Source organism: Pseudochaenichthys georgianus, chromosome 8 (assembly GCF_902827115.2).
Source record: "Pseudochaenichthys georgianus chromosome 8, fPseGeo1.2, whole genome shotgun sequence".
NCBI classification, from domain to species: domain Eukaryota; kingdom Metazoa; phylum Chordata; class Actinopteri; order Perciformes; family Channichthyidae; genus Pseudochaenichthys; species Pseudochaenichthys georgianus.
The window spans coordinates 18,689,358-18,703,040 of record NC_047510.2 but is presented as its reverse complement, the minus strand read 5'-3'; the positions used below and the strand labels follow the sequence as shown (position 1 = coordinate 18,703,040).

The window sequence follows — 13,683 nt, the reverse complement described above, 5'->3', positions numbered from 1 at the left end:
TTCTCATGAAGTGACTGTTTCCATATACTCCCTCTCTTTTAGACAAAGAGCATGTCCCACCACTTGTTCCTGACCTCGAAGTTGGACGTTGCCCGGCGTCAGCGTTTCCCTGACCGCTTTGTGGACGACGTCGCTGCACTTGTGTGTGCCATCAGTGCAGACATCGCCAATCGATACCACAAGGTAACCCAAATCCCACAAGCCAAACCACAAGCAGTTCAAGAAATGAACTGATGAAAGTCCATTTGCTGTTAATGAACAAAATGTTGAATTATTAAAGATGGCCAGATGGTGTGTTAAAGTTCTTAACCAATAGAAATTAGCCTTATCTCTTAAGCATGCTCAATCTTCATTGGTTTCAGTGATTGTAATAACCCAATCTTACAGAAAATGTCTGTTTTTCTTTTTATATATATCATACAGTATCTTCCTTTTTATTTAATCATATGTACTCTTGCTCACTCTTGTCCACACTTGTCTCTCTCTCTCTCTCCCCCCCCCTCTCTCTCAGGATGTGGAGCTTGTGGAGAGGTTGAATAGCAGTCTGGCTTTTTTCCTGAATGACCTGCTGTCTCTCATGGACCGGGGCTTTGTGTTCAACCTCATCCGCTCCTACTACAAACAGGTGCTCCTCTCCCTGTTTTCCTTTGATATCAAACACGTTAAACCCTAAAGCTCCCGGGCACATTTGATACTGTTTTAAACAAATTGGTGTGTTAAACAGATTGCCAACAAGCTTCACACGGCGCAGAACCCCAGCTCTCTGATTGCCCTGAGGGTGGACTTCACTCGCATCGTGTGCAGCCACGAGCACTACGTCATCCTCAACCTGCCGTGCTCCACTCTCAGCCCCCCAGCCTCCCCCTCCCCCTCCACCTCCTCCACCACCTCACAGGTACTAAAGCGGGCGGGAAAACACAATATATCTGATTTAAGTTGCTTTAATATACTTTTTTTTACATTGAAAGCTTCTATTGACCTTTTTCAAAAGAAGCTTTGCATGTCTGACGTCATATTTTATGATGTCGTCACCCCGAAAACACCTCAACAAAATCCTTATTTTTTTTTTTATAATCTGAATGTGAAAGTTATGAATGTTACTTTAAGCCAGCGTTTCTCAAAGTGTGGGGCCCGCCCCACTGGTGGGTCGCAGAGATGTGATAGGTGGGTCGCGAATGGACGCGATGAACGGGATTTTCTTATTTTTTAATAAACTTTTTGGACCTCAGGCCGGAATCGAACCTGGGTCCTCGCGGGCGGTAGTGGACTGTTTACAGCCGAGACTCGCAACGGCGGTGGACTTTCACAGCGCCGGAGCCTCGCAACGGCGGGTGTTTGCGGTGGCGGATGCGTATACCGGCGCTGTGAAAGTCCACGGTCCACCTATGCCAGAGCCAGCGGTCCACCAACAGCAGCGGCCCACCGGGAAAAGTCCTGAATCTCCCGATGGCGAATCCGAGCCTGCTCTCACACACACACAACTGAAAGCGTTGGGCAGAGAGCTGTGCACATTCTTCTTCCCTTCGCCACATCTTATCTCTGTGAAATGGGCTTTTCAGCTGTTGCAACACTGAAAACAAAATACAGATCTCGGCTTAACATTGAGCACGACTTGAGAGTGGCATAATAATAATAATAATAGGCCTACATTTGATTTTTAGGCGCCTTTCATGACACCCAAGGACACCGTACGATTTGTTAAAAAAAAGAAGAAAAGAAAACGCTAATAGGCAACAGAACATGATAAAAACACAAACAGGAAATCATGGAGGAGACAGTCAAGTGGACACAAATGAAACGTATAATGGGGGGCACTACAGTGAGTAGGCAGATTTGAACAGGTGGGTTTTTAATTGGGATTTGAATATGGTGATTGTGTCTGACTGTCGGATGTGCGGGGGGAGGGAGTTCCAGAGTCTGGGAGCAGTGCAGCTAAAAGCCCGAGCACCCATGGTGACGAGGCGTGGGGTGGGGACGGTCTGCAGACCAGCAGAGGAGGAGCGGAGGGAGCGAGAGGGGGTGTACTCCTGAAGAAGGTCAGCTAGATGGGGGAGGGGCAGTGAGCAGTAGGTTTTTGAAGTTGATACGGGATTGAACGGGGAGCCAGTGGAGTTGGATCAGGATGGGGGTGATGTGTTCTGAGGCCTTGGTGCCGGTGATGATCCGGGCTGCAGAGGTCTGTATGATCTGTAGTTTATTGATGAGTTTGGTGGGTATGCCCGAGAGGATGGCGTTACAGCAGTCGATGCGGGGGGACGTGACAAATGCATTGACCAGGACTTCATTGTTTGATTGAGAAAGCGATGGGCGGAGTCTGGAGATGTTGCGTATGTGGAAGAAGGCAGTCCGGGTGATGTTATTTATGTGAAGTGAAAATGAGAGGGAGCTGTCCAGGATGACACCAAGGCTCTTAACTTGGCCAGAGAAGGGGATGGAGTAGCCATCAATGATGAGGTTGGAGGCAGGGGAGGATTATCAAGCCTGCAACCGCGTTTTGAAAAGATGTGTAGTGCAAAACAGGCTCATTGCAGTCACTAATAATCCAGTGATGAGACTCATGCATTCAATTGGTCATTTGCATTGCTGAATGTATTTCCTGAATATATGAATGTATTGATTTTCTCTATTTTGAACTGATGTTATTTGTTATTGATTTTATTTGTTATTATTGACTGATGTTATTTGTTATTGATTTTATTTGTTATTATTGACTGATGTTATTTGTTATTGATTTTATTTGTTATTATTGACTGATGTTATTTGTTATAAGATGTAGAACTTGACGTTATTTAAATACATTTGACAATGTTAAGCTTGGCCTACCATTGATAGCACAATTGCATAGTAGGCCCTTTTTCTATATTTTTGGAACTCAGCCCATTTGAGGCAAGGATTGACACCATTGCACTTTTATTTTCTCTATTTCTGAAATGTTATTTGTTATTGATTTTCTCTGTTTTTGAACTGATGTTATTTGTTATAGATATATTGTTATGTTATAGAACGATACATTTGACAATTTTAAGCTTGGCCTACCATTTTATTGGAGCGATGAGGGACAGGTGGGGCTTGAAAAGGCCCACCTGTTCAAAGTGGGGAATGACAGAGAAAGTTTGAGAACCTCTGCTTTAAGCTATTTGATTAAGCCCTATTATTTTGTCTATACTTCTTTCCTTCAATCTTATCTCACTCTGTATCCTCAGAGTTCAGCATTTTCCAGTATGGTGCAGGACCAGGGTGTAGCCACCATGTTTGAGCTCTCCGTCCCTTTCCGCCAGCAGCACTTCCTGTCTGGCCTGATGCTTACTGAACTCTCCCTCATCCTTGATCCTGAAGGAGAAGGGTAGGTTCTTACAGGTTACACTATATAAGAACCAGGAGTTTCATTCAGTTCCCCTTTAGGGATCAACAAAGTGTGAACTTTAAAATGAGACACAGTCCTGCTCACAGCGAGGAACCAACAAATATGCTGATATTCTCTTTTTTTACCAACAGGGTGTTTTTCCTTCATAAAAAGGCCATTAGTGCTGTTCACTCCCTGCTGTGCAGCCATGATGCAGACCCCCGTTACACCGACCCTCAGGTCAGAGCCCACATCGCTCAGCTCTACCTGCCACTCGTCCCCATTGTCATGGAGACCTTCCATCAGCTCCACGACTTCTCTGGTAAGCACAACATATATGCCACCCACCGATATTGTCGTTATGGCGATGCACCTCCTCCGCACATTCATTTCATTTGAAAAAATGTTTGCAGTGTTTATTGAGTGCTTTTCTCGTTTTCTTCCTAGACTCCTCGCCTGCTCGCGGGCGCCATAGCACAGCCCACGCCGACGATACTGACCCAGACAGCGGCAGCACTATCAGTCAGTCTGTTGCCATGGCGATTGCCGGCTCCCCTTTGCCGCATGTCAAAGCCAACCCGTTTGCGCTGCCCACAGCGGTGAGTGATAGCGGCGGGGGTCAGGCTGCCCCCCCGGCCCTACAGGCTGGCCTCTGAGTGGGAGGCTGCTGCTCAGCAGACACCACTCTGGCCTTTCTGTAACTCCAAGCAGACGTTCAGCGTTTGCATTATCTCATGTTGTTGTTATTTTCTACAATGTTATTACAACTGCTCCTCTAAGCCTGTAGATGGCTCTCTGCTCCGTTCCTCACTGTAAACAGCCATTTTGTTCTGAGGCGGATTAAAAGACTGGCTCTGAGTTTGTGTATTTTTCCCCACCAGGCTGGGCGCCAGTCCAGCTCTCTGTCTGCCGAGTGCAGCAGGACTCTGCTGGTGAGCTTCCTGTGGGTGCTGAAGAATGCAGATGCTGCTCTCCTGGAGCGCTGGGTGTCTGATCTGTCTGTGCTGCAAATCAACCGCCTGCTGGACCTGCTGCATCTCTGTGTCTCCTGCTTTGAATACAAGGTACAATAACCATGCTGTGTCACTACTATAGAGTCTTTAAAAAAGTTAAAACCAGGTGCTCAATTTGGACGTACCAGAGCTGCTTCACATTATTACAATTATGTCAGTAGCAGTTTAAAAAAAGTTGCTAATGTTGATTTATTACGAGTGCGGTGTACTTTGTTTTTTTTGTAGTTTATAACTGTTCATGAATTGAGTCTTGCTGAAGTTAATACAAATGTTGCCCCCTCTTATTTTTACTGGAGGTTTAGATTTAATTGAAATATGTTTTTTATATTTCCCCTGGTTTGTTTTTGTGTGATTTTTGTAGGGGAAAAAGGCTCTGGAGAGAATCAACAGCCTGACGTTTAAAAAGTCCCAGGACATGAAGGCCCGACTGGAGGAGGCCATTCTGGGCACCATCGGGGCTCGTCAGGAGATGGTCCGCCGCTGCAGAGGTCAGTAGCATGAGAGCGCGGTAATGTGTGACAGGGTGTAGCTTCTTGTTATTTATATATTTGTGTTAATCGATGTATATAATGTGTTTACTTTTCTAGAAAGGAGTCCCTACGGCAGTCAGGAGAACGTTCGGTGGCGGAAGAATGTCACGCACTGGAGACAAAATACAGACAGAGTCGATAAGTATGTTTACATTCATTTATTTAGTGATTACACTTTAAATCATAAACGTGGTATACCATGCTGTCTCTTCTTCTAAATAGTGTCTGAATGTTATACTGATGGTTGTGAAATAACACCTCTTACAGGACTAAAGCTGAGATGGAGCAGGAGTCAGTGGTGGATGGAAACTTAGCAACAGAGGCCTCTCTGGTGGTACTGGACACTCTGGAGATTGTTGTCAAGGTAAACCAATCAACTCACGCCCACCCGTGCAGTAATGTCCACTTTGTGTAGAAATGTCTTGTTGTAATTTGTGGTGTCTCTCTGTCAGACTGTGGTGGCCTCGGAGCTGAAGGAGAGTGTTCTGGGTGGAGTGCTGAGAGTGCTCCTCCACAGCATGGCAGGCAACCAGAGCGCCCTCTTCCTGCAGCACTGCTTCACTACACAGAGGGCTCTGGTCTTCAAGGTACATCATGCAAACATTTCTCTATTATATTTAGTTAGTTAGTGTTTAGCAATCTGATGTCAATGCAGCTTAAATATTGTCAAAAGTTACACATTTTCCTTTTTACATTGTTTTCCTTCCTTGTTAAGAATCTAACACCAACTGACACATTTTAACACTATTTAAGGAAAACAACTAAATTATTTCAGGTGTATATTTTACTCTGCATATCTTTTATTTTATTGCATTACAAAATAAATATTCCTTTTATGTTATACGTTTAAAGCTCTACCGTTCAAGTTTACCAACAACCTAACATTTTATTTTCTCGTTTAAATCTAATACAGTACAATATCCTTTATCTACTTAAACTTAGATATCCCTCATGCACGCACTGATTTTTGCAGGAAATGTTTCTATACTGTACACCTTTATCTTTATTCTACATTCCCTTAAAGATTTTAAAGCTTTACTATCCAGTGTTTTTTTGTGATGCTTTTGACTGTTTTGTTTATTGTGTAGTTGTGAATGGTTCTTTTTCTGCTGTCTCTCTTGGAAAAGAGACCTTGATGTCAACGAGACTGACTATAATTCATGTACTAATACATTGCATACAAGATGAAAGTGTGTTTGTGTGTGTGTAGTTCCCAGAGATGCTGTTTGAGGAGGACACGGAGCTCTGTGCCGACCTGTGCCTGCGTCTCCTCCGTCACTGCGGCAGCAGCGTCGGCTCGGTCCGAAGTCACGCCTCCGCCTCTCTGTACCTGCTCATGAGGCAGAACTTTGAGATTGGAAATGTAAGTCTGGACACTGTCTTTGCATCGTTGACCATCTTTTTTTAATATTCTTGTAATAATCCCGGACCTGGTGAGGTGTGTGGTGCAGTGGATTGTGCGTTGGTGTTGGGGTCAGGGGGTCACAGGGTCACAGGTTCAAACCCCACTGCAGTCAGCATGTCCTTGTGTCCCTGGGCAAGACACTTCACCCCAAATTGCTCCTGTGGTGATTGTCCACAGTATTGAGTATGTAAGTCGCTTTGGATAAAAGCGTCTAACAAGTAACATGTCAGTAAAACAAAATGGATGTCATGGACTGCACTGGATGTTTGAGGAATAGATGCTTTATTGATACTGAGTCACACTCTTTCCTAACTTCACCCTTTTACCAGAACTTCGCTAGAGTGAAGATGCAAGTCACAATGTCCCTGTCGTCTCTGGTGGGAACGTCGCAAAACTTCAACGAGGATCATCTTCGCCATTCGCTCAAGACGATCCTGACGTATGCTGAGGAGGACCTGGAGCTGCGAGACACGCCTTTCCCAGAGCAGGCATGCAACGCTTCTGTAAAAAAGTGTAATCAGGAACAGCAAAGATGGATAAGACTTGTATACTAATGTGCTGTGTTGCTCTTTGAAACTGCAGGTCCAGGATCTGGTGTTCAACCTGCACATGATTCTTACTGACACTGTAAAAATGAAAGAGCATCAGCAGGATCCAGAGATGCTCATTGACCTGATGTACAGGTACAGCAACGCACATGAATACGGCTTGCAAACAACAAGAAAGTGTCTCAAATAAAGACTCTGATATTTGACTGTTTTTCTTTTCCCAGGATCGCAAAGGGCTACCAGAACTCCCCTGACCTGCGCCTGACGTGGCTCCAGAACATGGCGGGGAAACACTCTGAGAGAGGGAACCACGCTGAGGCGGCCCACTGTCTGGTCCACAGCGCAGCGCTGGTGGCAGAATACCTCAACATGCTGGAGGACTGCCGCTACCTGCCCATCGGATGTGTCACCTTTCAGGTCAGTGCGCGCTGTTGGAGGCTCACTCTCCTTGCAGCAGTACGGCAGAATGAGATAGAAAGTGGAACCAAGACTCGAGCCTGCAATTGTTTGAAAGTGCAAATATGATATTTTATATAAAACAAAAAGATTCAGGATTGTAAGATAGACATAATTTTACTAAAAAAAATTGTGTAGAAAAAGTCAGTCTCGTGTATCATGATGAAAATGAAATGAAATAGGACTCATTTATTATAGCCCCAAATCACAAGAAATGCCTCAAAGCAAACAAAAGCAAAGACAAACGTCATGGCATTAAAATTATAAAAACATTATACATCAACATAAATATTGCCATGTGACTGAAGTGATGGTAATGAATGAATGAATGAAAACTGTATTACAGACTCAGGGTCCAGATAAAAGACAAGACATTACATATAATAAATTACATACACAGCATAAAAAGAATTCATAGTTTAAGAATAATTTAAATCAGTGTCCTACAAAGAGACAACTATACCAATGTCTCCACAGCTGCGATTGGTAGCGTGTAGTACTATACCTTGTGTTCGATAAGGCCAAGAGGATTTCATTATCAATCATTAAGCCGGCAAATACATTTATACATAAGATTTCTTAAAACAGCTTGTAGAGTATTGACTCCTGCAGCCACAAACATTTCACTTGCACTAGACCATCGAGGTCTCTTCAGCAATATTCTCATGGCATCTTTATAAGCTACTTGAAGTTTCCGTAAACTTTCTTTTCTGTAGTTTGACCACAGGTGTGCCGTTTAGAGCGGTGTGCAACATGCTCTAAGCAGAGACATCTCCACTCCATCTGTACACGCACCAAACCTACGTAGGAGAATGTTTGCTTGTGCATACATCATGCGGCATTGCCTATAAATATCTTCATCATCGGTCATTTGTTCTGTAATAAAGTGTCCAAGATATTTTAACTTATTACAGACACTAAGATTAATATCAGACAATTTAAAATCAGGACATTTTAGACATTTATCTTCTTTGGTTCTAAAGATCATGACAGCACTCTTACTGGCGTTTGTATTTGATGTCATGTTCCACACCGTACACAGAGCACACAGCAAGAAGCTGCTGAAGACCATCTGCACACATAATATGGTTCACTAGAGTACTACCAGTCATGCATCCAGTCGCTTGGACAGATCATCAATACTGTGTAAAGGTTAAAAAGAACTGGGGACATAATTCCACCTTGTCTGACACCATTGCTAACATGCAAAATGCGTACTTGCTCCCTTATTGATTTTAAATGTAAAAGGTTATTCAAATATTATCTATCTTAGTATCCTGGACTTTGATTTATTTTGTGTAACCTGCTGCCACCCGGGAAAGAGGCACTGCTGTGAATGGGTCACTTCAGTTCTCTGTATGTATAAGAGACTGTATTTTTCTTCTTCTCACTTCTCCATTTTTCCCCTCAGAATATTTCCTCGAACGTATTGGAAGAGTCAGCTGTGTCCGATGACGTCCTGTCTCCAGAGGAGGAGGGGATTTGTGCTGGGAAGTACTTCAGTGAGTCCGGCCTGGTGGGCCTCCTGGAGCAAGCAGCTGCCTCTTTCAACATGGTACGACTCGTATTCTACGACCACATGGGGACAGACTGTTGCAGCATCAACATGGCTGAAGGAGTGTTGGGCGCAATGTTTTAAATTGGCTTTCTGTTGTGCTGTAACCCCAGGCCGCCATGTACGAGGCCATAAATGAAGTATACAAGATTCTGCTGCCCATCCATGAAGCCAACAGGGACTTCAAAAAGCTGGCGACTGTCCACGGGAAGCTGCAGGATGCTTTCAACAAAGTCTACAACCAAGTGAGTTGACCTGAAATCACCAGCAAAAACTGCCCTCTGAGTGTTTATGAGAAAATATACTTCATTCTGGATTCCATCTTATGTATCTTTTCTTTTTTCCACTTTTTCAGAGTTCGGGATGGGAGGTACCATGTTCATTTGTTATTAAGAATATTACATGTGAGGTCAAATTGTTTCAGAAATTCAATTTTTTTCTGTTCTGACAATGTTTTCTTTCTTATTGCTGGTCCTCTTCTCTCCGGTGACATGTTACTGGTGAGTGGTTTTCACTTTGACATTTCTCAAGTCCCTCTTACAAAACACTTTCCATCTCTTTTCCCCCCGCCTTACTGTTGTGAAATAATTCTTAGTCTAGATATATATTTTCTCTTTGTCTTACTAAACTATTTTTCTTTCGCTCAGTTTACATATTTCAACTTTAAAATAATCTTATCTCGTATCTTGTCTTCAGTGTTTAGAGAATGTTTGGGACCTACTTCCGGGTGGGTTTCTATGGCTGCCGGTTTGGAGACCTGGATGAACAGGAGTTTGTCTACAAGGAGCCATCCATCACCAAGTTAGCCGAGATCTCCTACAGACTCGAGGCATGTAAACTACTCGAACAAAGGTGTCAATAATGATTAATGAGAATCATATCTCTAAAGATTAATCCTTTTAATACACAGGAGTTCTACGCAGAGAGGTACGGGGATGACGTAGTTGAAATTATCAAGGACTCCAACCCAGTGGACAAAAACAAACTCGATCCCAACAAGGTAGGATTACACGTACATTAAGTGTAAATCAATACAGAATTAGCAAAAGTTGTAATTGTGTTGTTGGTTGTTGTTTCAGGCCTACCTCCAGATCACCTACGTCGAGCCCTTCTTCGACACATACGAGCTAAAGGAAAGAATCACGTACTTTGACAAGAACTACAACCTGCGTACTTTCATGTACTGTACTCCCTTCACTCTGGACGGCCGGGCCCACGGAGACCTGAACGAGCAGTACAAACGCAAAAGCATCCTCACTACGTCTCACGCGTTCCCTTACATCAAGACACGCATCAACGTTATCCACAAGGAGGAGGTGTGTGTCTCGGCTCTTTGTGTCATGTTTCCATGCAACTAAACTGCAAAGATCATCACCTATTTTGTCCTTGATTACAACGTAGCTTTAAACTTGCGCTAAATGTTGTTGAAATTGAAAGATAAAATGCAAAAAAACTCCCCGATTAGGTATTGAACAAATATTATGTTTTGCCTTTAAATTAATACATTTATTTTTGAAGTTACAGACAAATAGAAGAAAGAAGTAAATAAAATAAAATGGTTGTATGGGGACTCACATTTTTAGCAAACAAAGCTGCTGTTTTAGGGAAATATTTGCTATTATATGGATGTAGTGCATGGGGGAAAAGAAGTCAACTATTTCTGTCTCTTTGTTCTCCAGATCATTCTTGTCCCCATGGAGGTGGCCATTGAGGACATGCAGAAGAAGACTCAGGAGCTCGCCTTCGCTACAAACCAGGACCCTGCGGACGCCAAGATGCTGCAGATGGTGCTGCAGGGCTCTGTGGGCACCACCGTCAACCAGGTGCCTGCTTAAGTGCTTTACTCATGACGTATGACTGTAATGCATTTAAAATGTCAAAATCCCACATCCTCCTGAAATATTAATCCCATCCAAAACTGTGTTGAGAGCCTGGGACATTCCTGAGCAGAGATGTAACCGTCTCTCCTTCACAGGGCCCCCTGGAGGTGGCGCAGGTCTTTCTCTCCGACATTCCTGATGACCCAAAGCTGTTCCGTCATCACAACAAGCTGCGCCTCTGCTTTAAAGACTTCACAAAGAGGTGATGACACACTCCACGTCCCAGACGCAGACTGCTGTGTACCTAATAAAAAATAAAAGCCAACACCCCATGTGTCCTCTGCTTTTTTTCGTGCAGGTGTGAGGATGCCCTGAGGAAGAATAAATCGCTGATTGGGTCGGATCAGAAGGAGTACCACAGAGAGATGGAGAGGAATTACAATAAGCTGAAAGAAGCTCTGGGTCCTCTCATCAACCGGAAGATCCCCCAGCTATACAGGAGCCTGCCAGCTCAGACTACGCAAGCACAACGGTAACTTGAGACACGCGCACAGAAAGACACAATATGAGCTCATGCTGCTCTTCAAACCCATCTGACCAACACAAGAGTAACTTAAAACCAAAATGCATCATACTCCAGGTCATAGGCTGATAGAATCTGTGTTTTTGCACACACCACGCAGGGACTGAAAACGGTCACATTTCTCCAAGAATGTGCAATCCCTTTTTATAAGAAAGTGTGCAAAGTATTGCAGCCTGTTTGACTATGGAAACTATCACCATGTGTTTTCATCTGCCTTTGGCACCAGCTCTGTGTTTGCATGTGAGGGCCTGAGGACGGCTGCTTCATAATCAAAAACAGAGCTACAGCCAACAGCACCTGCCAGAGAGATGCTTTCAAACTGAGGACAATTGAGTGTCTGACAATCACTTTCCCAATGTTAGATTGTATGTTACACATTATAATGTGTATAACAGAAAGATACTTTTCACAACTATCTCTCCCTGGGTTGGATTTTGCCTCTCAAATGAACTAATCATAAATAATTCAAGAATCACACAAATTAATATCTATGGATTTAGTAGATTTTCCGATGCACTTTTTATCAAAATGAACCATAACACTTGAAGTAATCATGTTTGTTCTTGCTTTGCTCTCACAGGAACTCCTACAGTAGGTCCAGTCTCCGCAGAGTGGACTGTTGAGGCCCGCCAACTGGACAACAACAGAAAGAAAAAAAAGATTTATAAATTAGCCTCCTCTCGTCCCGTCTGTTCCCCCTCCCCCCACTGTATGGCTCACCAACTGTCACAAGCACACGCGCCGTCCTCTCCCTCGTCCAGCTCGTTATTTTAAGGCCCACCCAGACACGCCATAATCCCCCCCCAACCTCCCCAGCACTGCCACCACACACACACTTGTCCCCTCTCTCCCTGCTAAGCCATCTCCCCCGTCACCGGCACTCTCACACCTCTGTAGGAGAAAACCTCGGATGTTTATTCTGGAAGGGTATCTGCACTGTAAACATCGACATGTGGAGCGAGGCTCCGACATGTCAGTGTTTTTAAACCAAGCTTTCAGAAGAAGTCTCCTTACAGTATTCTCTCTGAGCTTGATCTGCTTTTAACTTCAGTTTTTACAGGACATGAGCTGCCAACACATTTTGCATCCAAATCGTTTGGGGGTTTGCGCATGTTTTCCTTTTGCTTGTTTGCTTTCGAAGACACTGTGCTTCGTCTGTCTTGTGTCTTGGCCTTATTTCATTAAGAAGAGATTTTTTCTAAACTATGCCTGGTTGAAGTCACTGCCAGACTTTGGTTATTAAATAGTCCCAGGGAGTTTTCTTTTGTTATCAACAGACCAAATAACTGACATTCCTCATTCCTCAAGATGTCACATTTATCTGCCTATCGCTCGTTATAAGAATTCATTAAAGAGCAGAGCCGGGCTCCTTCGCTGCCAGCTCAGGTCTCAGTCCCAGCCTGAACTGTCCTAGCAATTTTAGGAGGGAAGGGATATTTAAATGTTTTTAAAACTGTGAAATTCTCTTGTAATGCACTGCAGTCACATCAGATGTTTATCACAGAAGCAGGCCATCTCCTTCGCCCACACATGTCTAAACTGTGACATGTTATTATCACACTACAGTACAGACTGATAACTGAATACATTTTGTATTTAATGCTGTCCAAAGGAACTTCAAATGTCTCGTATGTGTCCAACACCCCGGTTGTGGCACATTTATATTCATTGTAGCTATTTCCAACTACTGTATCTATTATATTGCACTATTGTAAACAAACTGCAGCACATTAACACTGTAACTACTAAAATGTCCGTGCTTTTGTTATTTTACAAGGCTGGAAACAGTTTTTTTTACCAATTAGATCAACTTTTTTTATTTATTTACAATGTCTTTTTTCTACTTCTTTCTATTAAATGTTTCTTCCAATGCCTCAGGTCTTTTATTTGTGTGGGCTCCAGAGCTGAAGAATAGACAGTGGAAAATATGTAATATTACCTTTAACAGCCAAAAGAGACTCAATACTATTAGTAAGTATTATTTATTTTGTCGGTCAAAATTTGTTTTTTTGTGAAATAGTTTTTTATGATATGTTTTTATTTTATTTTCTGGCGTATACAGTATTTCAGTGGTTAGGATATTGTATATTTAAACGCAAAACAAAAAGTATTTGACAGACTCAGACTAACAACAGCATCAACCAAAAATACAAAGTACTAAATAAACAGAGATTAATAAAACAAACGCTTTCCCGTTCCTGTGTCTTACTCAATCTTAAACACTCCTATCTTCATGTAACTCTTTTATTGAAGGTAGTTAAATGTAGTTCTTGACTCTTATTTGTTGGTTAAAGAGTTATTGTCAGTCAAAAACTGGCATTTTCAATTGATATTGCTCGTACAGGACTGCTTCAGCGTTTATGCTTTGTTATCAGGAAGTCTAACCAGGAACACCTGCTGTACCTCTGTGGTGAATGACCTGCAGTTAAC

General features: G+C 43.0%; 1 protein-coding gene across 2 annotated transcripts in view; it reads left to right on the top strand.

Moving 5' to 3' along the window:
- dock6 (dedicator of cytokinesis 6) overlaps positions 1 to 13,125 on the top strand; it is a 30,892-nt gene extending 17,767 nt beyond the window's left edge. For both annotated transcript variants that reach the window (XM_034088640.2, XM_034088639.2), the window contains 25 exons: positions 43 to 183; positions 512 to 625; positions 725 to 895; positions 3,204 to 3,343; positions 3,496 to 3,665; positions 3,791 to 3,942; positions 4,225 to 4,407; positions 4,718 to 4,844; positions 4,944 to 5,028; positions 5,154 to 5,250; positions 5,339 to 5,473; positions 6,097 to 6,249; positions 6,621 to 6,779; positions 6,874 to 6,974; positions 7,064 to 7,256; positions 8,707 to 8,850; positions 8,964 to 9,095; positions 9,206 to 9,220; positions 9,554 to 9,679; positions 9,761 to 9,850; positions 9,930 to 10,166; positions 10,530 to 10,673; positions 10,826 to 10,932; positions 11,029 to 11,202; positions 11,834 to 13,125. In XM_034088640.2, the coding sequence (XP_033944531.1) occupies positions 43 to 183; positions 512 to 625; positions 725 to 895; positions 3,204 to 3,343; positions 3,496 to 3,665; positions 3,791 to 3,942; positions 4,225 to 4,407; positions 4,718 to 4,844; positions 4,944 to 5,028; positions 5,154 to 5,250; positions 5,339 to 5,473; positions 6,097 to 6,249; positions 6,621 to 6,779; positions 6,874 to 6,974; positions 7,064 to 7,256; positions 8,707 to 8,850; positions 8,964 to 9,095; positions 9,206 to 9,220; positions 9,554 to 9,679; positions 9,761 to 9,850; positions 9,930 to 10,166; positions 10,530 to 10,673; positions 10,826 to 10,932; positions 11,029 to 11,202; positions 11,834 to 11,876 (3,333 nt within the window). In that variant the 3' untranslated portion in view covers positions 11,877 to 13,125. The remainder of the gene's footprint in view (positions 1 to 42; positions 184 to 511; positions 626 to 724; positions 896 to 3,203; positions 3,344 to 3,495; positions 3,666 to 3,790; positions 3,943 to 4,224; positions 4,408 to 4,717; positions 4,845 to 4,943; positions 5,029 to 5,153; positions 5,251 to 5,338; positions 5,474 to 6,096; positions 6,250 to 6,620; positions 6,780 to 6,873; positions 6,975 to 7,063; positions 7,257 to 8,706; positions 8,851 to 8,963; positions 9,096 to 9,205; positions 9,221 to 9,553; positions 9,680 to 9,760; positions 9,851 to 9,929; positions 10,167 to 10,529; positions 10,674 to 10,825; positions 10,933 to 11,028; positions 11,203 to 11,833) is intronic.
- Positions 13,126 to 13,683: the final 558 nt, after the last annotated feature.